Source organism: Cyprinodon tularosa, unplaced genomic scaffold (genome assembly GCF_016077235.1).
Source record: "Cyprinodon tularosa strain WSP-4 unplaced genomic scaffold, ASM1607723v1 ctg389, whole genome shotgun sequence".
Taxonomy (NCBI): domain Eukaryota; kingdom Metazoa; phylum Chordata; class Actinopteri; order Cyprinodontiformes; family Cyprinodontidae; genus Cyprinodon; species Cyprinodon tularosa.
This window is the reverse complement of record NW_024039106.1, coordinates 330,622-358,031: the sequence shown is the minus strand read 5'-3', so window position 1 is coordinate 358,031 and position 27,410 is coordinate 330,622. Positions and strand designations below refer to the sequence as shown.

General features: G+C 36.5%; 1 protein-coding gene across 1 annotated transcript in view; it reads right to left on the bottom strand.

Annotated features, from left to right (window-relative positions):
- cdh7a (cadherin 7a) overlaps nucleotides 1–27,410 on the bottom strand; it is a 219,914-nt gene that overhangs the window by 42,379 nt on the left and 150,125 nt on the right. The window contains exons 5-9 of the mRNA XM_038297491.1: nucleotides 22,483–22,650; nucleotides 14,295–14,482; nucleotides 11,232–11,485; nucleotides 10,037–10,173; nucleotides 4,327–4,448 (exon numbers count right to left, since the gene is read on the bottom strand). Coding sequence (XP_038153419.1) covers nucleotides 4,327–4,448; nucleotides 10,037–10,173; nucleotides 11,232–11,485; nucleotides 14,295–14,482; nucleotides 22,483–22,650 — 869 coding nt within the window. The remainder of the gene's footprint in view (nucleotides 1–4,326; nucleotides 4,449–10,036; nucleotides 10,174–11,231; nucleotides 11,486–14,294; nucleotides 14,483–22,482; nucleotides 22,651–27,410) is intronic.

Genomic DNA, 27,410 nt, shown 5'->3' with positions numbered 1-27,410 from the left:
TGTTTAACTGGCACATTTTAGTGTCTGTACACTTAAAAGTGCCATATACACTATATTGCCAAAAGTATTTGCTCACCTGCCTTGACTCACATATGAGCTTAAGTGACATCCCGTTCCTAATCCATAGGGTTCAATATGACGTCGGTCCACCCTTTGCAGCTAGAACAGCTTCAACTCTTCTGGGAAGGCTGTCCACAAGGTTTAGGAGTGTGTTTATGGGAATTTTTGACCATTCTTCCAGAAGCGCATTTGTGAGGTCGCACACTGATGTTGGACGAGAAGGCCTGGCTCTCAGTCTCCGCTCTAATTCATCCCAAAGGTGTTCTATCGGGTTGAGGTCAGGACTCTGTGCAGGCCAGTCAAGTTCATCCACACCAGACTCTGTCATCCATGTCTTTATGGACCTTGCTTTGTGCACTGGTGCACAGTCATGTTGGAAGAGGAAGGGGCCAGCTCCAAACTGTTCCCACAAAGTTGGGAGCATGGAATTGTCCAAAATGTCTTGGTATGCTGAAGCATTCAGAGTTCCTTTCACTGGAACTAAGGGGCCAAGCCCAGCTCCTGAAAAACAACCTCACACCATAATCCCCCCTCCACCAAACTTTACACTTGGCACAATGCAGTCAGACAAGTACCGTTCTCCTGGCAACCGCCAAACCCAGACCCGTCCATCAGATTGCCAGATGGAGAAGCGCGATTCGTCACTCCAGAGAACGCGTCTCCACTGCTCTAGAGTCCAGTGGCGGCGTGCTTTACACCACCGCATCCGACGCTTTGCATTGCACTTGGTGATGTATGGCTTGGATGCAGCTGCTCGACCATGGAAACCCATTCCATGAAGCTCTCTGCGCACTGTTCTTGAGCTAATCTGAAGGCCACATGAAGTTTGGAGGTCTGTAGTGATTGACTCTGCAGAAAGTTGGCGACCTCTTCGCACTATGCGCGTCAGCATCCGCTGACCCCGCTCCGTCAGTTTACGTGGCCTACCACTTCGTGGCTGAGTTGCTGTCGTTCCCAAACACTTCCATTTTCTTATAATACAGCTGACAGTTGACTGTGGAATATTTAGGAGCGAGGAAATTTCACGACTGGATTTGTTGCACAGGTGGCATCCTATCACAGTTCCACGCTGGAATTCACTGAGCTCCTGAGAGCGACCCATTCTTTCACAAATGTTTGTAAAAACAGTCTGCATGCCTAGGTGCTTGAATTTATACACCTGTGGTCATGGAAGTGATTGGAACACCTGATTCCAATAATTTGGATGGGTGAGCAAATACTTTTGGCAATATAGTGTATATTAGAAGAAAGAGAAGAAAGTAAGTTGCAGTGTCATACATGCGACATAAAAAATTAAAGATTTTTAAAATAAGATTACATTTATATCCTTTGAAACAAGTCATACCGCTTTGAACCCTGACAACAACAATGTAATTAGATCCACAAAACCAATACCTGAAAATCTGATGAGAAAAACGAATGAAATACTCAGAATAACCTGTCTGGTACGAAAAAAAATGGTGTTTTAAAAAACTAATAGGAATCCCAACCCCTGTAAACTGACCTATTTTTTTTTTTTTTTTTTTTATATATAAGAACAAATTGAAGTGGTGTGCCTAATAAAGTGGTCAGCACATGCATAGTAACAATCAATCAGCTAGAAAAATGCTTTCTGATTAAGGTAAATTTAGGATTAAATGTAACTTTTAAAATGACAACCTATGATGCGGCATGGAAAGAAAAAACGTTGCATTAAGCCCACATTCTGTATTACAAATATTTTATTATGGTACTGATGAATGTTCTAATGTTTAATGTCACGTTTCATTAGCTTTAAGCAGCAAATCATCATAATTATGAAAACTAAAGGCTTGAAAGCAAATGTCTCTGTGTAATTAATCTATATAATGTGTTTCACTTAGTGAACTGGGTTACTGAAACAAATTTACTTTATTGCTTATATCATTTTTTCACTGATGTAATTCTTTATTACAGTGATTATTAGGGCTGCAAATAATCCTGGATCCTAAGAACAAAAAAACAAAATTATTTGCCCCATTGAATTTAAGCTTAGGATTTTTCAACAGTTCATTTAGCATACCGGATCTATAAAAAAACCCCACAAAATGTAATTTCATTTAGGTTACCAATTAATCATATTTAGTTATACTACTCATAGACTACACAGTAATGTCAATTGTTTACAGACATTTTTATTTATTATCTTAGATCTACTAACAGAGGGAATGTCTTGTCAGTACTGTTGTCATGCTAAATTCACATACAGTAGTCTGACCCTGAACTCTTAAAGCAACTCTAGATCATAAAACTGCCCTAGAGGGTTGTATAGTAGACACTAGGCATGACGGATATGTCGGTTCCTCCACTGGCCTTCCTACCCCAAGAAACCATCACTCTGGAACAGAACGAATCTGGACTCATCAGACCGCATGACCTTTTTCTACTGCTCCAAAGTTCAATCTTTACGCTCCATAACCAGATTGAATTCACCTTTTTCTTCTTCTACTCCACTGATATTATATTTTTCTTAAGGCTAAGCAGCTGTTTAGGCTTAATACAATAAGATCTCCATGAAATGATTTTGTTAGGAGAGGCTCTTATTCAAACAATACGCCACTATAGTCGGATCTGTGGATTTTTGTTGAAAATATTGTGATCTAGTTAAGTAATCTGGATTCAGAATACATTTCCCGCATTTCCTAATCAAAATTGTTTTATGGTATTCATCACAATTAACCGTGAAGTCAGCTTATGTCCTAATGCTTACCTGTCGAATGCAAATTACACAATCTCCATAATTGTACGATGTACACTGGACGAAAACCCATCAATGAGAGATGATGCACATGCTGCATTCAGGTTAAGCTGGTAAACTAGGCTGTAAAAATGTCCAAACATTTCAGCAGGGACTTAATTCTCGAAATATGGGATTTAATTCTTGGATTATAGGCACAATCCTATTCTAGTGTATCCGTTTCTCAGGAGCTGTTGAGATCCTCAACTGTTTTAAACCCCCCATCAACATCCCATGTCCCCCCCAAAAAAAATAAATAAATAAATAAAAAAATCAAATAAATACTTGTTTGCAGCTGTTTCATACAGATATATAGTTAAAAGTTCATACATTGTGATTTTTGGATTTTTTGTTTAGATTATGTCTCTCATAGTGGACATGCACCTACAATGACAATTTCAGACCCCTCCATGACTTCTGAGTGGGAAAACTTCCCTCACTGTAGCAGTTTGTGGTATTATTATAATAAAGTTCTAAATATGTAATCATTTTAAGCTAGGCAATATAGATCAAATCTGTGCCTAATTTTCCATTTTAAGACTGAGATTTTCATTACAACACATAATATAATAACCAAATTCCAGCACCCTCTAGGTCTGCAAGGATGCTTACCCTCTTTAGATTGAAACAATAATTTAAACATTATGCACACAGAAAAAAAAATACATATAGCACTGAATTTTCTTTTTTTTTCTAAATAAACTCATTTACTATTTTTTTTTTGGCAATGCTACCAAGAGTCAATGATAAAGAGCTGCAAAGTAAAGATGCAAATAACACATTCAAAATGGCCTAATAACCACTTCTAATGAAAATGCATCATTCTGATCAATTGTATGTATTCAGGCATGCCCGCCTTCTTTAGCCTTTGCCTCTGATTGTATTTTCCAAATGCCAAGAGCTGAAAAATGACCACTACAAACACACAAGCCATTCAGCAAAAATGAGGCAAAATGTTCTGGGGAAAAATGCAATGCTTCGACACAGTAAATGTGTCCAAGCATTGCATTGCCCCCACCCAGTCCCTCAACCACACCCTACTTCTCTTCTAGTAGACAGCACTTCACTTGATATTATTTCTACAATGAAACCAACACCCAGTTCTTGCTTTTGTTAAGTTTATCATCAAACTATTACAAAACACCACTCTAGCACATCATGAAATGTGGCAAATAACTGTAGAAAAAGGCCAATGGCAGAGTCTGCAACAGTGATGAGGAAGTGAATGAGAAACTTCTCTAATGAAGAGGAACTTCCACATGTCCTGCTATTAAATCTTGAGGTTGTGTCTCCTATTAATGATGGAGTCCCCCTTGCATAATCCTAAACTACAAAGCAGATATACTCTGTGCCCAATGTAGTTGTTTAGAGGGAGGGAGAGTGTTAATGGCTATGAGGCTCAGCAGGCTGTCTTTGTGTGTCAAACTTCAAGGGAGCTTAGAGAGAAGAAGAAGAGGAAGAAGAAGAAGAAAGGATGCTAGGCTGACAACAGAGATGTCTCTGGGTCTTACCTGTCCCGGCATTGAGTTTTCACACAGGAGAGTTTCATAGTCGATTGCAAAGACTGGGGCATTATCATTTACATCCCGCACCGAGATCAGAGCGATGCCTTTGCCAACCTGGTTTGGATCCACTGCAAAGAAAAAGAAAGAAGAAGAGCTTTGGGTCTTCATTTTTTATTTTCAGATTAGTATTTCAAAAGAAAAAATGTGTTTAAAAACGAGTTTGATACTGATATTAGGTGTTGTATTGGTAGGGGTCTCCGACTGCAGTCCCTGAGAGCTATTGCCCCTCAGTTTATAAATGCATCCCTGCTCCAGTAAACCTGATTAATATCAGTAACTTGTTACATGGCTTTCTTTAAACTTGATCACAGATTGATAAAATAATCTTTCATTAGAATTACAGTATAAAAGAAGAGATCTCAAGAACTGGTGTTGGAAACCTCTGAGCAACAGCATATTATATTGTAAGATAATGTTAGTCAACATATCTATGACACCATAGATTGTGTTTAGTTAAGCTGACATTGCAAAATTAATCTTTATAGGAAATCCAAATAAGAATCTTACAAAGATCTCTCCACATATAAATGACAATAGAGGGTCATCAGTCAGAGGGTACTCAATATTTGCTGTAAGAAAAGCTGCTACACTACATCCTTCCTTTCTAGAGATGATAAATTAATTGCAAAAAAAAAAAAAACTGAAGAGGTACAACAAGGATTATTTTCCCTTTTAGGTAAAGAAACTATTTTTAAACTGATTTCAATTAGGAAAAAAACTTCAAGGAAGCTTGAAAGTGCACAAATGTGTGCTGCACTGTCATTTCCAAGTTACTTCAGACAGCTGGCATTGTTGACCAATCCACTGTCAAACAGTTTGAAAGATTAGCCTTTGTAAAGGCTTCTCGGGAAAATCCATGTGTGTGAACCATCTTCCACAGTGGGCTTCACGCCTTTGTCTGCTTGACACGCACTGATGGCTAAATGAGTCTGAGTGCGAGACGATAATTTAGTCTGGCGTCGCCATGATGCCGGCCAGAGATGACGGTATGACATTCGGGGTGGCTGATTTGATGGTGATAAAAAGGGCGCACAGAGCCTCAGGCCACAGACTTGTTGTCATTGGAATGGACTGGACGTAGCGAAGAGAGGATGAAATGTGAGTGACTGCAGCTCAAATGCTCAACAAAGCTCAGCTGAAGCGAACTTGCTCCTGTTTTTAGCTACAAAGAGTACTTTTACTATTAATAATGTCAGAAGACTGTGCAGGCCAGGGAATATAAGCGGCAGTCCTTCAAATCAAAGATTTTATTTTAGCTGAAAACAGTGTATGAGTATCACTGTGTGTCAGAAGTCAGTACCTCACGCATGAGGGGCTGTTGTGACATTTCATATGGCTATTATTATATCCTGCCTTTTCTCTTGTGCTATATTAGGCAGCACTCCTGAAATCTACCAAGAAGTACATCTATGTGCCATGAGACATAAATAAAAACACAGCTTTGAAGCAGAGAAGAATAAAAGGTTTTGAAAAGACTAAGCAGCCTTTACACAGCGATCGTTCTCTTTCAAGATATAAAAGCAGAGGAACTAAAAGACTGCTTCTTTAACTGATATTGGTGTGATGGAGCTGTATCAAGTTCTCAGTAGGATGTGTGCTGATGATAGTTGTCCATTATGTTAGTGTAATACTAGTTAAATGAAGGGACGGAAAAAGCACAGAGGAAATAAGGTGTTCATGTCCTTGTAGCATTGACAGATTAACAAAAAAAGGCATGCAGCACTTCTTCACATCACATTAACATTGTTCACCCGTGGGTGAGACGGTCTGCCCTTAGTCAGCATCTCGTCCCCACAACTCAGGGAGACATGGAGGTCACAGTGACCGTCCTGCGTGGAAATTAACATTCCCTGACAGCTGTGCATCAACGTCGCAACTATGTGCTGTAATTTCCCCTGTTCTGCAGACTAATGGGCATTAGGAAGTCTGAGAGGAGCAAAGATTTTTTACTGACAGGCTAAATGACACTGTTTTAAACCCTGGGGGGGCATTTTTGTAGAAAGAGAGAGAACGACAGAATTTTAAGTGAGTACATGGTGTAATAAACGGACAGCTACGTTTAAAGAGAGGTAAAAAAAAAAAAAAAATGACATGGCAGCACACCGGACCGTTTTTCTACCAGCATTATCATAATCCTAAAGTTTGTAAGATTTTTAAAACAGAGTCTCGTGAAAAAAATAAGAAACACTATAAAAAAATTTGTTCTTACATACTTATATGGCTAATAATAAACTATTTTAATAATACTAAAAGTTATTAAAAAAAAGCTATGAAAGCATATTTTATTTATTTATCAATATTTGTGGAAAAACAATGGAGCTACTTATTTGGGATAAATGTGGACTGCCAAAAATATATTTACATTTAAAATGGCTAAAGTCTCACACATGCTTATCTCAAATGGTCAATAAAATGACAGCATGGTTTTTCTTTCTTGTTCAAACCCTATATATTAAGCTTTTGGTTTGTATATGTTGAGTAGTTGTCAAATTGATAGAGCTGTCTGAGACACTTCAGAAAGAAAAATATTGGAAGTTGTTATTCTGGTACAGGATTTAAAGAAGTCCGAAGAGAATTTAAAATCAGCTATTCTACTGCATGGGATATGGTCTATAATAAAGCATGTTCAAGGGAACTGCCAACATACACAGGTCTGGCCTTCTAGGCAAGGTTACTCTGAAAGTCTACTGCAGCATTAAAAAGTCTTGCAAAAATAAAAAATTAGAAAATAACTCTAAAATGTAAACACGTGATCTCATGCATTTTCTGTCCATCTGAAGCTGCATACCATTACCATTAGAACAAAACTGCAGACTTTTACCTTTCGTGTAAGGTAAGCATTGAGAAAACCTTTGCTTTCACTATTGAAGACCAGACTGAAGTTCACCAGAGAGAATAACAATGTCTCTTTGTGCCACACAAAGGTACTGAAGGAGCTTTTTCAGCGATTATCTCTGCTATGTACAGTGCTCTGTTCTTAATGTCATAGATTTTACCACTGGCTCTGATCGGTTATGTTTATCCATGTGTCTCCTGTTAAAGGCACTAACAGAGCTGTTGCTGCCATCAACTATACTGTTTCTTTACATACTGTAGAAACCAGAGGTTGTTTTTGTGTCTAACTACTTTGCTTTCAGATTTTAGGCTTTAAAATGTGTTATTTGTGCTTTATTTTGTTATTCTGTTTTGTCAAGAATTAAATAATTTTTCTTATTATTTATTACTGGGTCTAGTTTTAGTTAATTCTTCTCTTATCCTCTAGTTTTCCCCTAGGTTAATCCTTATTTTGTAGTCATTAGTTTTATTCCCCTTTACCCTTATTCAAGTTCCTTTGTAGTTACAGTTAAGCCCCGTTTTCCCCGGTTGATCTTTGATGCCCCTTGAAGCCCTGTTCCTTTCCTCTTAGCTTTCTTCTTCAATCCACACCTGCTCCTTGTCTGCTGATTAGCCGTCTTTGTTCAGTCTCACATTTATACTCCTCCTCTTCAGTTACTGTTTGCTAGTTCCTCGTCGTTTCTTGGCTCCCCGTGTGCGTTTTCCCTGACATTCCCAGGATTATTTAGTTTTCTATATTTTGTCTTTGGACTTTGCTTTTGCTGCCTTTGAATCTGCATTAAATCTTCAAGAATCCACCTCAGCTTCTGTCTCTGCATTAGGATCTTCTGAAAACCTCCATACAATAAATATAGTTATGCCTTAACTACATTTAACCGTTCCTTTCTTCTGTGATTTGTACTCCTGAGGGGATTTAAGTACTTTGTCTTTATTAGAAATTCACACAAACAACCAGTCTTTTTCTGGGAAACGTGAAAAATTCTGTTATTGTAACCTAGCAGCATATGTATGTCTACCTATTCATTTTATCATCCCTTTACTTTATAGGTTCAAATTATAGACAACTCCATCTGTTTGTATGGGGGGGAGTGAAGTAAAACCTCTGTCTTCTTTATGAAGACTGAGGTACATTTTTCTGTGTCTTGCAGGGGAAGCTGCAGGGATAAGAAGAGCAAGGACACCTTGTTGTTTGCTTTCCTTTTATTCTGCAAACCAAAATAAAAATCAATAAACCTTCCCCATGGATAATTTGTTTGCGCCGCCATTTTTTTGTGTCTGTTTACTTCTCCTTGTTCTTCTTAACTGTTTTACTTCCGGTTGGCTGACGTTAGAAAACCCTTTGCAAGATCTCGCAAAAGTTTTTTTTTTCCTTCCTTGTCCCTTTAGGGGCTCCGTATGAAGCAACCATTTGGGTTAGGAGGAGGAAAAAAAGGAAGTATAAGAATGCCATTTTTTAGACTGTTCTAGAGCTATTGTTACTTCAGGCTGTTTTGCTAATTTGATAATAGCTAGCAAACATGGTCCCCATGAACACCTTTTTAACGGCCCAGTAAGCACAGTGTCAGGTTTATCGCAAAGCTCAAACTTTTCCTGTTTAAATTAACGACCATGGTAAGAATCCTTCTCCACAACCCCTTAGATCTTAGATTGGGGCATTAGATCAACTTAGAGGTGCCATACGAATCCTCCAGTAATGATGTTGCAGCTGTCAGACATGCTGTTTAGCTTAGCTCTTTTCTCAGAAATATTATGAAAAATATTTCCTCCATTCATATAATAGTCAACCAAAGTCAGACCCTACACTGTTATCATTGAAAAGTAGAAAATCTGAGTTAAAGTTTGCTTTGTACTCACTTAATGCTTAACACAATTTAAAGTAGGGTTTTATCAGCTGTACGCACATGTGAATTAAAATAAATTTTAAAACAAAGAGAGGCATATACAGAATTGATTTTGATTATTTTACTCAGAGCTAACAACATTTGTTATCAAATTGGAGCTAATCCAAAAAAAAAAAAATCAAACAATTTTGTCCAGAGAAACTGTCATGTGCTGCCATTTGAAAAGGTTTTATAATTATTTTTCTGTAAAAGGATGGGGTAGACTCTAAATATCAACTAGATCAAAACAACAGAGGGGCAACTGGAGAAGATAATCTGTTCAGTTAGTGGGTTTGGCAGCCATTAATTAATTGTTTGACTTGTGTGTTACTTCAGAAAACAAATCAAATGAGATGTTTGTATTGTTCACAGCATTACTATGGAAATCTGGCATTTTTATACACTATAGTAACTCAGAGGGGTTAACAATAATCATTTACTGAAATGAGCTAAACTTTCCAGCCTCCTTTTCACCCTTGATTGCATGAGAAAAATCCTTTTTCCCGAAGCTCTTAGTGCCAGACTTCAAGTCGAAGTGAAGTCAGGAATTTTTACAGATCTTGAATGGATGCAATTCAGTCACTGTATAGAAAAAAGCAGGACCACCTTCAGTCTGTTGAGCTGGTGACTGCTCAACAGACTGGTTTCAGCATCTTTTGAGCTGGTGACTGCAGACTCTACTGTACCAGATATCCTGACTAATTATCAGTATAAAAACAGCATGGAATCTCATAGTGTTTTTGAAGAGCAAAAGCACAAAACCTACCAGTATTTTGCAGACCAAGGACATGTACTTCAAAAAAATGCAAGATGTAGCAAAGGGTTTATTGTATGCTACTGCTGATTATTGTTAGTTAAGAGTTTGACTATAAGTGGTTAATTCTCCCAAATACTTTACTGACATTGAGAGCAGACTTGTTTGTGGCTTTTTATAAACTTACAGATCTCGATGGCCAAAATGGTGAGATTGTGGACAGAGTTGGCCTCTCGGTCCAGAGGCTTTGCTGTACTGATGATCCCACTCAGAGCGTCCACGTTGAAAAATCGCTCTAAGTCTGTGTTCCTGTCAATGGAGTACCTAGGCACAGAAAGTTATCTATATTACACATGACATGTTTAAAAAAAACGGATTAACTTGTATTGATTTGACATTATGATGTAGCAGTTTCTTTTACCTGAAGAGAAAACATGATTATGTCCTTTTTCATCTGTTGCTGTGACATTAAAATAATAAGCTTCATACAAACGTTAGAGTATTGATTTTAAACCTCATGGAATATTGTTCTTTTTTTCCAATTGTTCTTTAAATGTCATAAATAATATCACAGTTTTTACTTGGAACTTAGGATGGCACAAAAGCCCTTTAACTTTTGATAAAACAGAAAACTGTCCCTCAACACACAACACTTATCAAGCCCTTTCAACACTCATAAGCTCATTTTTCAAGAGAAAATTACAGCTTCAATTAGCATATATCCTAGGGGTATTATGGCAATGTAATTTGACTCTTGCGTCTGCATTAATTCCACAGTAATTTTAATTCTAACAGATGTAGAGAAATATATTGCTGATTCTGATAACAGTCACAGGGGCAAAAAAGGCAATTTACAGCTACAATGGAGGAGTAATTAGATTTTCTGATTAAGATTACTAACAATCCTAACAGACCGAGCATGAATACCATACAATACTCTTTCAATTAGAGCAGAATGGGTGGGGGAACATCTCTAGAGTGACACTGCACAGATTGACTATGTGAATGCTTGTTTTGAGTCATAAATGCCATTGCGCAATTGATAGGCCCTGACCTCCTGCAGGAATGCCCTTCTCTTGTTGAAGATGGCATTTTATATTTGCAAATGCAAGCATTCCTTGGCCCGCCCACCATCTGCTGCGGTCTTTGTGACAGCTACACTGGGGACTTTCAAGGGTCTGTGGAGTCTGTCTTTGTAGATAATGTGGAGAAGCAATTTGTTTGCATATTAGGGAAATTGTTGCTTCTTTATCTCAGTGCAAGACTCTGTGAACTAATTTCATAACTTAGTTTGAAAGGAAGAAAATCGTCTGGAGGTTTCAGTTTCCCCATCAGATTTCTGACTTATTATGTAGCACAGCCCACAAGCATAGCTTTTGTACCTGATTCCACTGTTGGAGGTGTCGGGGTCATGAGCAGAGACTCTACCAATAGATGTGCCCACTTTGGCGTCCTCTGAAACATTCATTTTGGAGAGTTGTGTAGAGAAGAGGGGTGGTTCATTCACATCTTCCACAGCAACTTTGACTGAAGTTGTGTCGCTAAATGGGCCCAGGCTCAAGAAATTGGAGTCAATGTTCCTGTTTGTGGCTTCGATTCTTAGAGCAAAGCCGCTTCTTGTCTCAAAATCTAGAGGCTAAAAGATAAAAGGACATAAAATAATAGAAATATGTTACTTGAAGTTTCCTATACAGTTATTTTATGCCAAATTCCAGGATTATAATTCAGATATTCAGAAATTATTTCATTTCAAAATTCATATCATATTCATATCAAATTTACAGTATGATATGAAACCTGAAAAAAAAAAAAGAAATGAGTGAGATAAAGAAAAAGGTAAGCAGCTCCAGCAGTAAGCTGTTTGAATTCTGACCTCCCAGCTTAAGATGGATGGATGGAGGGTTTTATTTTTAGATACTGACACAAGGGTTTAATTCCACATATTCAATAACAGGTAATCATAATCAAATGTTTTCAATAGACATTTCCTTGGACCATGTTTATCCAAAGGTGGAAGTTACCCAATTGAAAATCTAGACCGGGGTCTGAAACCTTTCATATCCAAAGAGCCATTTTGCCCTGAGACCAGCTAAGAAAAAGTAGTTTTCAGCTACAAACTATTACAACTATTAATAAAACACAACCTATTATTAATTTTAAATATTTGCCATAAGGCATCTGTTGCCATCTTCAACAACAACAACAATGTATTTTTAACTTTCAAAAAAGGAAAAACATAAAATGAATCATAAAGATGAAGCATGGATTTTTCTTCTATAGGATACTATTTGATGCACACAAAATATTTGATAAAGCACAATTCCAAGCTAGTCAAAAGCAAAATTGCTCTAAAAACATATTTTTATTAATTCTAATGTAATTCTGTTGTGGAAATTAAATTCAAATATTCTTTATTTAAACCAATCAAGCTTCCACGAACAGAATATGTTTTTTTATTCTGGTAGTCAGTTCTTTATATTGTTTGTAGGTACTATTAAGAGCCGTTGCAGAGGCTCCAAAGAGCAAAATGCAGTTTTGGAGTTGCAGGTTACAGATCTCTCGTCTAGACTTTCCCAGGCTCAAAGAGAACCAAGTCACCTGTCAAACATGAAAGGTCTTATCTGTGAGAACTGCCCTTTATACACCCCAGAAATTTACTGTCATTTTCTGAGTTGGATGAATGAACAGCTTATTGGTGTATTATAAAAACATGTACCCAATGTGGTGATATTGATTACAATTAAGGTTGTCGTCTCTAGCACCCATAATATTTTACACAGTGTCACACAAAGTGATTTCATGATGGATTTGTAGTGACTTTTTTTCCGTGAATGAACTAATTAGGGGTGCTTATAAAGAAAGGCTCAGAGCGTGGATGAAAGCATACAAAGACGAATGCTTTTGAAAACATTTTTTCTGGCTTATTAAACTCTCTGTGCAGCATATAATATACTGAGCATACCTATTTGACAGATTCATTGTCAGAGGCTCTTTCTGCCTTGTATTTGTCTGAGTTTAGGTGGTGAACAAACAAAGGATCAAATTGGCCCATTCTGGCAAAACCTGCCTGTAGGTCAACAATGGTTCTATCAGTGTGACAAAGAAGAGGCAGCAGAGAGCTGTCACATCCATAAGGCCTGAAGAGACCATTTCAAGATTAGAACCCTAAAATCTGACTCCTTTACCAAGAAGATCTGAAGTTTGTCTGGTAATGTTGTACTATATTTGAACAAATACACATAAAGAGTTAATTAAACTATAAATTCTTCTTATTTCTATTCAGATAAGTAGGGCTAGGGGAACATTTTCTGTTGAAGAATGTATAATTATTTTAAAGCCTGGAGTTCCTCCTCCAATGCACTCCTCTGCCTCCTAACACAGGCTGACATCAGTTTATCACTTTTTGTTCTTGAAGGTGTTCTCATTACTAATAAACCAGCTCATTTTTTAATACTACTACTGTAGCAGGAAACATTTACTGTGTTATAATTCACTGTTTGTTATAAAAGGGCTTGTAAAACAATAATATTTTCCACCTGGAATTTTGCTGCCCTTTAAATGTTCAAATCCCACAAGGAATTAATAAAATAAGACCTAATGTTTGCTTTTTTTATTTTATTTTTGTATTATGAAACCTAAGTAGAAAAAGAATCGATTAATCGGTTTTGGCATGAAAGACATTCATGCAAGACATTTCACCTAGCCCTAAAAAGAGGGTAACTTTGGAAGACAGTTGAGAGGATTTTTTGGGGAGCCTCTGAGTAAAGCAGTGAAGTAGAGTAAAGTAGAAAGGTAGAGTTCAAAGGGTATGACAACCCATATGCAATGTATCTAAAGGGTTCCCACGGTTAATTGGTTGATCTGTGTGTCTTTGTCATGCTCTCTGTGTTCAGTTTTCATATACAAAGATTAAATCCCACATAAAAATAAAGTTAATACTTTGTAAAAGTGCTCAGCTACTTTGTAGAGTTCTACTCTAAGGTATTCAAACTAATAGTCTAAACAGTATCAATCTCCAGTCTAACCTTGAGTAAAAACACAAATATTTAAAACAAACATTCTCAATTAACATATAGAGTACACTGGAAAAAATAATGCATACTTTTTTACAGTAAGCATATGTAGTTACTGTAACACAATTGTTTCATGTCCTACCATGCTACAATGAAACAATTGTGTTAAGTGATATGCTTAAGTAGATGGAAAATCATGATGCGTTCTTTTTCTTCAGTAATAAACTTGTTTGCTCTTGCAAAATCTACAATATTTTTTGTGCTACAACAACATACATATTTACAATAAGGACTTGACTTGAAACAATGTTTGGGTGAATCCATATGCAGTTGCAATAACTCCTAACTCCCACACAGACTTAAACCAACGGTCCTTTTTTTGTTTTTTTTTGTGTGTCTGTTGTGACAACATGTCTCTTTTTTGAACTGTACCTTCTGCAGAATAATAACCCCCTCTTGTGTGTCCTCATCTGTTGTGATGTTGAACATGCCGGGCCCGTCACCGTCCATGATCCTGTAGTCCATCTCTGCATTGGAGCCGATATCAGCATCTGCTGCTTTGATTCTGGCCACCACAGATTGCACCGGCAGTGACTCCAGCACTGTGTACTGATAGCTCTCTGGAAAGGGCAGGACAAGAGTGGATGTTTGTAATGGATTTGCTTATTTTTTTGCAAACCAACATTCATGCATTAGACTAACAGGCAGGGGGGCAGTGGAACATAAATCTCTTGGTTTCCTCTCCAATTTGTGGTAAAGATGGCAGAGAAGGCAAAAGGAAATTATGCTATTATAACAGCAAGAACAATTTTAGTTTACAGTGTTCTAGGGGTTTTGCCGTTAACAGAATGAATGAGGCCATATTAACAAATTTTTCTGTGAGAGGCCGTCCTGGCAGGAAGAAGGGGAGTCTAATTTGTAAAATTACAGAGTACGGTTTATGATATGTTTATTGTTCAGAGGAAGGCACAAAGGAGCAAAGACACTGAAACTAAAAAGTTCTGAATCAGTCTCTGTTAATTTGTACATTTTTATAACAATGCAATATTATTTTATTCCCTTAATATTCACTGGTGTATCTGTATACACACCATTTTATTACCATGTACTTGAACAGTTATAGATAAGTTTATCTTTTTGAAACATGACTGAGTAAAATGGTTCCTCCTGCTCTCTACTGTGACTGTCAATACTCACACTCACTTTGAGTGTGGATATAAAAAAGCCATGCACTCAATTAGGATCCTGTCTTTAGATATGCCTTTTGTAGAGCAAAACTGCCTTGGCAAATGCAAGTCTGTACTTCATATGTAAAGTCTGAAATGCCACAACAGGACAGATGGAACCAAAGTGAAAAAGCTAAGCAAAAATAGATCTGGTATAACTCAGTTTAAAGTAATTTTCTCTATTTTGGTTATAGTGTCAGTTAAGTTAAAATTGGCTAAGAGGTCATTGTGCCGGAGCAATTTAAATGGTTGAAATAAAATAAAACATCCCCACTTGTACTTTACATACAAACATGTAGTGGTGCACACCAATGAACAACTGATTAACAATTAAGGAAGTTTATAGGATGTAGGTTTAATAGATTCATTGTTTACAGAAATGCAGACAAAAGTTCAAAAATAAAAGATGTTTACATAAAGTAGTTTTAATACTGTGGTTAATAATGGCAGCTCACACTTTTAGGAAGTTGTCTAAACATATGTTAACCTGTGATTAATGACTAAGATATTGACTAGTTAGATTAAATGTCTCATTTAAAGGAAATAGCCCAGTTTCAGTCCCTCGCACCCTTTTTCTGTGCATTTAATTTATTGATTTACCTATATTTAGATATAAAATGCTTTACATAGACATTAAAATGTCTCATTTAATTCAGTGTAAAAAACAAATGTACTAAATTTAATATTTTTTGTGAAAAATAACATAAATTAGTTTACACATCTATTTTGTCATATCTCGCAGGGTCTAGTGAAAGTTAACTTTGGAAATTCCAGATGTGGTTATAAAACAAAAAAAAAAATTATACATTGATATTAACCTTAACATCTATTGGTTCTCTTTAGTTGGTGATTCTTTTTCCTACACTAACTGTTCATTATTCAGTAAAAATGCAATATTTAATTTTGTACCTGGATAACCCTTTAATCCTGTTACTTGAATGAATCTTCCTGTAAATATTCCATAATCCACTGTAAATTATGAGATTGTGACATTTTGGAGCTGTTTTGGACAACCAGAGACAGGATCATTGCTCCCTTCTTTTCCTTTGGTTTGGTCATTTATCATGTGATGTCATGACCATAAAACTCAACACTACAACATTTAAGAAACCTACTTACGAAAAAAAAAAATATTTTAATGGTATTTCTGAATCTCACTTATACCATGACCTCTCTTTCTGATAGTTTATACATCGAGCAGGGGCCATGTGCAAAAATTATGACATTGCAACCCTGTAACAACTTTGATTGAAGTCCACGAAACAAGAGGCACATGCTTGCATACACATGCAACAACAAATAGAGTCACGGGAACACACCTGTTACTGTACGTTTTTTTGTTCATACAATGACTTTGCATCGACTTCCACTCATTTTCCATTAATTGCTATGGCATAATGCTGATCCTAACACTAAACCCAATAATTACTCTACAAGAATATATCTAGCCCTAAACCTAACCTCTTCTCAATTCGCATCTTAGTTCTAAAAGGGACATCTCCCCTTATGAAATCAAATAGTAGAATATTTAGAAAAATAAGCTTTGCACTGTAACAAAACCACATAACCATCACACACATATACATTCACTTGCTGATACTGGTAAGATAAATGGTAGCCATAGATGTTCTGGGTCAGACGGGAGCGAAGCTGCCATGATTCAGGCCATCTTTTGTGCCATTGGGCCCTCTTACCATCAACAACATGCAAAACATGGCACAGTTTGTTCCGTGTTTGTTTTCCAGGGTCTTTCTGCATGGAGTTTGCATGATCTCCCTGTGAATGCGTGGGTTCGCTCTGGGTACTCTGGCTTCCTCCCACAGTCCAAAAACATGACTGTTAGGTTAATTGGCTTCTCTAAATTGTTACTGGGTTTGAGTGTGTGTGTGTGTGTGTGCATGGTTGTTGTGTTTCTGTGATAACCTGCGACAGACTGGCCACCTGTCCAGGGTGTACCCCGCCTCTCGCCCATCGACTGCCAGAGATAGGCACCAGACCCGCCGAGACCCAGACACAATAAGTGGGAGAGGATGGATGGAATCAGCGGCGTAGGAAGCGGGGGGGACGGGGGGGACATGTCCCCCCCAATATAAAAGCCAGGTGGATATGTCCCCCCCCAAAATTGTACCGCAAAATATTAGATTTTGACATTTTTTTAACTAGCGTGCTTTTATTTTGAAGGCGCAGCATAGCGTTACGTCACTGTACTCCCCCTCCCCTCTCTGAACTGCTGAGTGTTTGAGCACTCAGTCAGCAGGGAGGGAAACGGCGACACAGAAATCAGAAACTTGTGAAAGAGGTAAAATAGTCTGTCGGGATGCTGCTATGAATATTGCCCATTTATAACGTTTTGTTTTTAGTTCACTTTCATATATAGAAACTGAATCTTTTTGGTTTAGTCATCTTAGTCTTGTACGGAAGAGGATTAGGGCCACTGGAAAAAAAAGTTAACTGATTTTTACATTTTTTTTTTAGTTTAACATGGGGAAAAAAGTCAGAATTCTGACTTTTTTCTTCTGACTTTTTTCTCAGAATTCTGACTTTAATCTCAGAATTCTGACTTTTTTCTCAGAAATCTGACAGATGATTAATATTTCTAATCAATTTACAGTGTTTTTATTTTTTTTCGGGGGGTACTTATACAGATACATAAAAACAAGTAGGTCTAACTAAAAAATAACCAGAATATATGTTTAGAGTAAAGATTGACTAGTGTTTACACAAGCACACAATTTCAAATCTGCTGAGCTTGCTGTGCAAGAAAATGTAAAATATACGTATAAAGAAATATAACAGGAAGTACTGCTAAAACATAAACTAAATGTTAAATAATGTAGATATTGGTTTAAAAAATTCTTCAGATTTGGAAATTTGGAAGGAATACATAATTTTGAAATTAATCAACAAATCTGGTAAAAAAAAAAAACAACAAAATGAAATAAAAAATAAAAGTTGCACTTTTTTACTTGAGGAATTTGTTGAATAACTTCATAATTATGAGTTTAACTAGTTGGAGGTAATGCTACACTTCTCTGCTTCCTGTCCTGCTCATAAAAGGTAAACATTATAAACCCACCATCCATTTTCTACATTATTTGGAAAACACAACACAAATGTAATATAACAAAAGTATGTTTAAAAACAAACATGTTAGCATCCAGCCATAGCCATGTCTGTTTTAGAGACTAGCTCTCTTCTGCTCCTCCATTAATGAGGGGACCCCACGGGCACGTAAAAAGTTGCCTAATTCCGTCATTTTCCACCAATGTGTCACTGGCCACCTCAAACAACTCACATCTTTGTCAGTGAAGCTGAGTGCTCCACATCTCTTCCTTCATGGTGCCCATCTACATTAAGATCCAAAATTCTGAGATTAAAGTCAGAATTCTGACCTTTTTCCCGTATTAAACTGAAATGAAATTTAAAAATCACTTAACTTTTTTTTTTTTTTTCAGTGGCCCTAATCCTCTTCCGTAGTCTTGGGCTGATCACTCATCCAATATTTAACTGCTAACTTTCTCTAGATGTTTGCTACGCTAGCCAAAATGTTTTATTTTTTTATATATCTCATTTCAGTACAATGCCACCACCAACTAAAAGGCTGAAACAGCAGTAGGACTTATTCAGATTTTTTTTAAAAAGAGAAACGTCAGTGTGAGTTACAGTCACCTAACACAACTTGTGTTGAAATTAGCCCGGTCTGGGCGTGCGTTTAACGAGGATTTTTTTATTTTTTGCGTGGTTTTGATTCGCCGAAATTGACAGATGTTATACCTGCCGCGCTCCTGATCGTTAGTTAAAACCACAGGGAGAATTAATTTTAATTCTTAGCAGCGGCGGTCGCATTGGTTGTGCAGCAGTCCACTGCACAACCACTAATTAACCAACTAATTAACTTCTGCACCTTTATTTCCTCAAATGAACTGCTGGCTCCTCTTTTTAGACGATAAACAGATTAACACAACATTGACAACTCTGTAGTTTTCTTTGTTCTGTCCTGCAAATTGGAATTAAAGGCGCCATTTCTACCAAAGGTCTGGACAGACTAGCCACCTGTCTAGGGTGTACCCCACACCAGCACCTCCCGACCCCACTAAGGGACAGGGTGTACAGAAAATGGAAGGATGGATGGATTTCTACCAAAGGTTGATAATGCGTTTTTGAACCAGATGCTTCAAAGCGCCCTGTCCATAATTCTTCAACACACTGTCAGCTCCCTCTGTCAGTCAATCTATATAAATTCATTTTTGACCATTATTGCAAGTTTGACAAAATAAAACATATCAAACTTTGCACATGTGTGGCTTAGTGAATTGTTTTTAATCAAACTGAAATATTTGATTTTCTAGTGCGTATGCGGACACTAAATATGCCAAGGGCTGAAGGCCTTGAAATACATCTCCCTTTGCTTAATAAAAGACTCCAGTCATTTTGTTTGGTGATATGCTCACATCTTATGAACAAATGCATTATGTAAATTTTAAATGCATTATTTTTGCAAGACACATTTATAAAGGAATAAAGTAAAAGATTAAATAGCCTTTTTTTTAAGTAGCATACTTAAGATATGTTTCTGTTGAATACGAATCTCAGATTTCCGACATGTGTCCCCCCCAATAGTAAACATATTCCTACGCCCTTGGATGGAATTAATTGTTTTGAATTAGTTGACTTCTGTCTAAAATGATAAGATATCTTAAGAAAATAAAAGATTTTGATCACATAGCTTTTGTTGAACTAGGACAAGAGTGATTTCAAGAATATATAGATTTCATGCTTTAGGAGAGGAAAAATGTGAGACGGTTTGCCCTTTTTGTATTAAGAGTAACTGCATTAGTGTGACATCTGATTATTTTTTGTAATTATTTTTTTTATTTAGAAAGATATTTCCCAGTTATAGCCAGAGACCCTCCATAGTGTCCATGAAAGGGCTGAAGAATTACAATGACCACATCTTGAAATAATGAGTAATAATAATAGCAAAGTGTTGCCTGAGATGGAAAATGTGATATTCTAATGGTCAGATGTGTTCTTACGTCTTTGGGATATACATACAAAGAATTTGTTTGCTAAAATGTATTCATGAAAATAGCATGTATCTAAACTGCATTTACAAATGATGTTTTCAAAAAAACTATTAATAAACCAGTTAAATAATGATAGAACTGTATAGTAGAGAGCAGAGAATAAAAAAATCTAATACCCAATAAGAAGAGCAAGACTATTTTCATTATAATGTTCTAGAAGTTTTACTTTTAGCAGAATGGATGAAGTCAAATGAAAAATATCTTCTCTTAGAGGCTGTCTATGCAAGAAGAAGGGAACAACAGGAGTCGCGTTTAAATCCCTTTGTTACATTTCACTGGATGAAATGTCCACTCAAGAATTCTATTACTCCAAAACTCCCCATTGTGTTCTCCATGCTTTTGTTTGACCTCCTGAATTTAAAGTACTCCTACAAGAATAAAGAAGGGAATCATATTCATAATCATAATCTCCCCAATCACCATGGCAGAGCTCATTACCAGACCTTTCTGTGTTTCTCAGTGTCTCCCTCAGCCACAGTCTAAATGCTAATCTGCCTGACATTGTTTGCCACCATGTAATCTTTATAATGGCTTTTTAATTTGCCATGGAATAGCAGTTCTTTAAAAGATCCCAAAAAATACTTTCTTCATATCCTATTACCCATGCACCCACCTCTTAGACTTGTCTATCCTGAGCCCTTGCATTCCCCCTCCCCTTCCAACAACTAAGCATTGCTCCTGGATTCAATCTGCTCTGAAGCTGTATAATGGCATATCGATTCGACCCATGACCCTATGAGCGCAACAGCAGGAGCAAAACCCCCCAGAATTCTTCTTAAGTCTCTTTCTTCTCAGTGTGACAGCACTGGGTTAAAACGACACTGATGACTTGTCGTGCAAACTTGAATCTCTCTTTTCCCCAGGGACCAGGAAATTGACTCAGCTTCATAGCAGCCCAGTGGTGACTGTGCACCAGCCGGACCAGCGGTTGGGCTATCAGCGGTAAACCGATTGCCTGTGCTTCTGGATTATCATGAGAGGCACTGCACGCCTTTGAATCCTAAAGCTTTTCCTCGAAGCCATTAGCAGCCTTTGCAAAGGGCCGGCAAAATGAAAGAGAAAGAAGAAAAAGAAACCTGATTGATCTCAGTATCCAATGCAAAAGGAATGACATTCTTTGATGAAGAATGAGTCTGGGAGGTGCACACTTTATAAGGCTGGTTTTCCCCTTTTCTCTACAAGTCAAAATGCTTGCTGAAAAATATAAATGCAAGGTAGCTGGTTAATAATTTTTTTCTTCGTCGGTTTAATGGTAGTTTTTCTTCCACACATATCCCTTAACTCGTGTTACATTATTTAACCGTGTTTTAATACTCAAAAGTAAAATTCAGGAGAACCAATTTCCTTCACAGGTCACATTATCATGAATATGAGTCCAGCTGTGTATGATTTCCTCTCAGTATAAATACAGTTGTTCTGCAAGGCCCTTGGAGGTTTGTTAGAGAAAAAGTGTGAGCAGATACAGTCCTGAAACCAAAGGAAAACAGTTGACAGGCTGTAAAGTTGTTAAGAAGGTTTATAGCAGGCTGAAGTGCTAAAATATCATCCCAATCTTTGGAGAGCTCACAGGGCAATATTTAGTAACATCATCTGAAAAAGGAACGATATGAACGTCCAAATAAACTGACATATATTTCTATTTTAGCACCCAGTCAAAGTTGATTCAAGGATCCAATCAAAAATCTGTTAAAGCCTGGACATTGATGTTAGAAGCAAAGAAAAGTTGGAAAACATTTCAGGTCTTTAATGTGCAAAGCTGGTAAAGACAGAATTGAAATGAGCAGCTGCGATTTTTGGACAAATTAGGTCCAACAGTAAAAACGTGGGGATGATCACACTTAAATACACTCCATGTTTGAATTTAAATTCTAAAAAATTTCGATACATTTCTTTGAGGTTAAAAGTTGTAATCTGGAAAAACCTTAAAGACTTTAAGAGACCTTACAATTTTTGAATGTGCAACTTAATTTGACAAAAAAATGACTGAAATGCATGTTGTTTTTTCTTTATTAAAAAATCAGGTAGAAAAACTATTTCTCCAAAGTGATTTCTTCAAATTTTGAGGGGAAAAAAAACATCCTTTTTTTAATAGCATTATGTTCATCGAGTGCCCCCATTCAGTTCTCTTAGTTCAAGTAGTCTTCTACTGATAATGGATCTTAAGAGCTCTATTTAACCAGGAGGGGGAAAAAAAAGTTAGAAAAAAAAGGATGTGGAGGTTTTATTCTGATTGCTAAGTAGCTGTCGAAAGTAGCATGTACAAACTCAATCAGCACTGTGTAGGCACTCAGAAAAAAGGTTTCTTACTGTGGGCAAACCGTGGTGGGTTGTCGTTGACATCGGTGAGCGTGACTGTGACAGACGTTGTGCCAGAGAGGCCACCCATTTGGCCAACCATGTCTTTGGCCTGAATGACCAGCACATACTGGTCCCTTGTCTCTCGATCCATATTGGGCAAAGCTGTTCTTATGACACCTAAAGAGAGAGAGAGACAAAATGATAATGATAGTTTTCAAAGAACAATTTCTTCTTCCTCCACAAACCTCACTTCTATATCCGACATTGGCTGATGAGAGATGACTCTCTTTGAATTTATTTTAGAGCTTTTAAATGTCAATTTAATCAATTTCAATATCAATATACAGTAAATGTATTTCAAATTTATTTTGAATTAAAAAATGAACTTCATATGTTACAAAGTGATAATTTTTAGCTATATATTTTTTCTGGTAATTTTCAAAGACTCAAGAATTTCAAGAAAATCATTAAAGAATATTATTAATACAGAAGTATTAACCAACATCCTATTTTAGAGGTAAGACTGCAGAGTATTATCCAACCTCACACCCTCAACAATGAGGATAAGTCACAAAAATCTATTGTTTAAGATGCTGACTGTTCTGAGTGATTTCAAAGTAAAATAATTATTCATTTCTGTTTTAGAAAGTATTCATTTCATCGGCTGAAAAAATTAGTTTTCACATTTTTTATCAGGAATTGCCATTCTAGCCTAACTAAAGAAAAGTTTTACAGTAAATGAATCTGACACAAACTGTAGTTTATGTCACAACAGGACACTCATCAAGACTTTATATAGTCTGCAAACCAAGATGCCCTTTAGGGCTAAAACCTTCTCAACAGAGATAACCTGGTCGGGAGCAGGTTTTCTTCAGTAAACTCGGAGTGTCCTCGGTCTCCGCTGTCCTTAGAGCCAATCAAGCTGTTTTATTTCCAGTTTTAGTCCGATTTTTGTTGTGGTTTTGTGCATAAAACAAAAATCATTCACTAGGTCCGTTAGACACATTAGCTTTTAAAAACAAACATTGCATGTCCGTTTGACGAGGATCTTATTAAAGAATGATCAACACTTTTTGACAGACAAATAAATATTTATAGGGAGAGGATTCTATGACTCTGTTGACAGGATATGATAATTATTTGTTTTTGGTTTGTTTAATATGAGCGAGATGTAGATCCTTTTTTAAATGTATTTATTTTTACAGTACATGAAAAACTCCTGAGCTGCTGAGCCTACTGGCACAATCTGAAGCTATCTATGGGACGCTAATAACAACCATTTATTGGAATGATAACATCCAAAGCGGCTGGAAACAACCACTTAGAATCTAGCGTGTAATGGAACACATAATTAACTGAGGAGGAATCCCATCAGACAATGACCAGGTTCCATCTATTGGAACATTTTTTGACTCAATTTTCACCTGCTGCCAGATGATTTCACCTAAATAGGTACATTAATCTACTAGCATTCAAGAAATAAACTCATAATGCTATTATGGTCACAACATTTGATATGTATTAGTTTTAGTGAACATGTATTTCTGATATCTGAAAAAAAAAATGTCCTTGTCAAAATGACCATTTCAAACAAAATGACGTTCTTCTCATCTAGAATAAACATTCTGGATGTTTAGAAATTAATTTCAGATCTCCATATTCCTATAGTTAGTGGTCAGCATTCGTATTATTTTTGACTATGACAAAATGTATTTCAGATATTATAAATACATATTCAGTCAAGCTAATAAATGTCAAAACGGCAGCTTAAAATGTGTAAACCTTTTTAGGTATATAAAACTTAATTCTTACTAGTATAATTTTGTTTAGTTTTTTTTACTTGCTGAAATTCAGTTTCTGCTGCAAAAATGTAATTTAGAAAATATGTTATTACAGTTCAGTCTGAGAGTGCGATTTATTTAATGGGTAGTGACCAACTAAATGGCTGATGTATTGGCCTACGGTTAGCCTGGGAGATCACAATCCATACCCAACCCACAGCGGCCTGAACCCGGGGCTCTGCCATTCTAACACAGATTTAAATTAACGCTGACAAACTGACTATACAGGGGCATTTTTTAGGTGTACTGAAAAACATCTCAGAACATCATTTTGTGTGAAACAATCAACAAGTATTGACCAAATTATGAATTGTTATGGCCGTGGTTAGCCAGAGTAAGGTATGAAATACATTTGTACGACAACCCTCATTGGTTACTGCTGCCATGGGTGGGATAAGACACTGGAGTTGTACACAAACCACCCCTCAAGGGCCAACAAAGAACTGTGTCTCAAGAGGCACCAAGCCAAAAAATTCACCCAGGGAAATGTGAATGGAGATGCTACCAGGGCTTTCAAAAGCCCCAGGCATTGGAATTGGAAAACCGGACTAATATAAGGTTCATCTACTATTTCCAAAACTTTCTAAAACTCTCTAGACTTTTGGGAACTATATTGCAGACTGAGGAAACAAATTAAAACATTTCTAGAATGTGAGGATCCCCATACATTTGGTATTTAACAAATGCAAAATTTCAGAAAAATAACATCATTCCTACAGTCAGACATAGTGGTGAAACAATATGATAGCTTGTCGTTTCTACACCGATACACCATACACCACATCATTTGGTTGACGGACTTTTACTTTTTTTTACTTTTGATCTAGTGTCTGAATAGCTTTGTCCACTATCAAAATTGTTTTGATGATCACAAATACTTTGGCATGACAATAAAGTAATACACACAACACTGTGTATTACAGTATTACTGTTTTTATTACATGGTTAACTATATCTAGAGCTAGGAAAAGAGAGCAAGAGCCTAACTCTTCTTCAGTTACCTGAAATTATTCTGTCTGTTATGTGTATTGGCAAGAAAACCACTCAAGTCCTTGAATGTTGCAGTTTGTCATCTCACTGATTTGAAGATATCATTTCAGACTGGAAAAGACGGTTTGTATCAATGCGCTAGCTGGAAATCCTGAGAGTTCTCCGAGTCAAAGTAAATGTCTTTGTGTGCTGTTGCCTCTTTTACTCTGGTTGGTGCGTCTTCTCTGGTTGAAATGTGCTGTCTATCTAAACAGTTTAGTAGTCAGATGTGTGATGAGACAAATGTTCAGACATTGTCAGAAAAGTTAGAACCTGCAAGGGGAGAATTTTGCTACCAGGGGAGGAATCATCTTTCTGTTCCTACGGTCATGATTGATCTCTATCGAAAAAAGATAAGAGATGTGACAAAGCCGGCATAAATAACTGTCATTTGCCTGGTGTCACCTGAGCCTCCAAAATAACAGCTATGAAAGCACAGAGCCAAGCTCTGGTAAATACCAAATAACTTAAGGTGAAAATTACTTTTTTTGTTTACGGCACTTTTCTAATCTAAGCTTTATCCCTTAAATAAAAAGATAATTCCAGGAAAATTAACACAGCCCATTTAAATCAAACAGAAGTGTTGTAATCCTTCAAAAGCAATCAGGGGTGCTTTCAAAGTTAATGATTTGCCACACAACGTGTTTCATTCATGAAATGGCACTTATTAAAGATTCCCTACGAGTTTAAAAGATTATTCATTAAGAATTACATAAAGCCGCAGCTCACAGTTCTTGAATAAATGAATCATATTTTTGTACTTTATCATATTCACAGTGTGATGAAGGAGATGAAAATAGGACCTCGCTCTTTCAGCTGAAACCTGATGATTTTCTGATTCTAATCCTTAGAAATGCATAAAACATTGAGATTCAATTTAATGAAAGAATAAAAGTCTTCATGTACCCATATTTTACTATTTATATGTACGTTTCAGTCAAAGCTGACTATTCCTTAGGTTTAAAGTATGCATGTTAATATAACAGTTTTTACCCCAATGCAGACCCTTAAAACAAGCTTCTATGAGAAGTTTCCAGATTTATCCTTTAACAGAGGCTTTACGTCATTTAACTAGTGCAGGTTTGTTTATTTATTTGTTTATTTTTTCAGGCAATTCTGTATATAAATGACTGGGAAAAACAGCTAATCATCAAATGGGAAAATGACCAAATTTATCTGATAAATTTCCAGGAAATATCACCTGGAAATGTGTGTGTTGTTGTTGGGCCTCAGTTAGAAATGCCAGAAAATCAAGTGCATAAGCAGCTGTTATTTTTTATTTTTTTTCCTGTGTGTGGGCACATTAGAGTAACCCACAAGAGCGCCCTCTCCACAAAGTGTGATTTTTGTCCTCCTGTATTTACTGTATATCATCACAGTCGTTAGCCTGACTTGCTATCACCTGTCCATTCTCTATTCCATTAACAGGGGTAAGTCCAATAATCAGGGACTCAGCTGCAGGTATAGATGGTAAGTGTTAATAGGCTAATGTTGCTAATGCAACATCCACAGAAACAATACATAAATATAATACAAATATACACCCAAGCCAAATTCTTGCCTTTATGAGACGAAAAAAAGGGTGTAAAAACGGATCTGGATGAGCTGTATTATTTTTCTTTCTTTCTCAGATAAATGATTCAACATGATTTTAAAGACAGTATCAGAATATATATGTAGGAAATATATATATAAAAATACCAATACCAGTGTATCTTTAAGATACATCTAGTTTTTGAAATACGGATATGTCCCGGGAAATACGGACGTTTGGTCACCCTACAGATTACTAAACATAATTAGTTATACCACACGATTGTAAACAAAATCCAAACAAATATGAAACACAGTTTATCTAATCAACATGTTATGTATTAAGAAAACAAAATACAATTCGAAAATACTTTGTTGATATGGAAATATGGAAATTAACTACTTCTTTAAGTCTTACAGGGAAAAAAAAAGAAAAAAAAACTATAGAAGTTTTTTCTAAACTTTTATCTAAACCAATCTTGCTGTTTGTAGAAAAAAATAATATAACCCCTCTAACAATAAAAACTTGCTGTG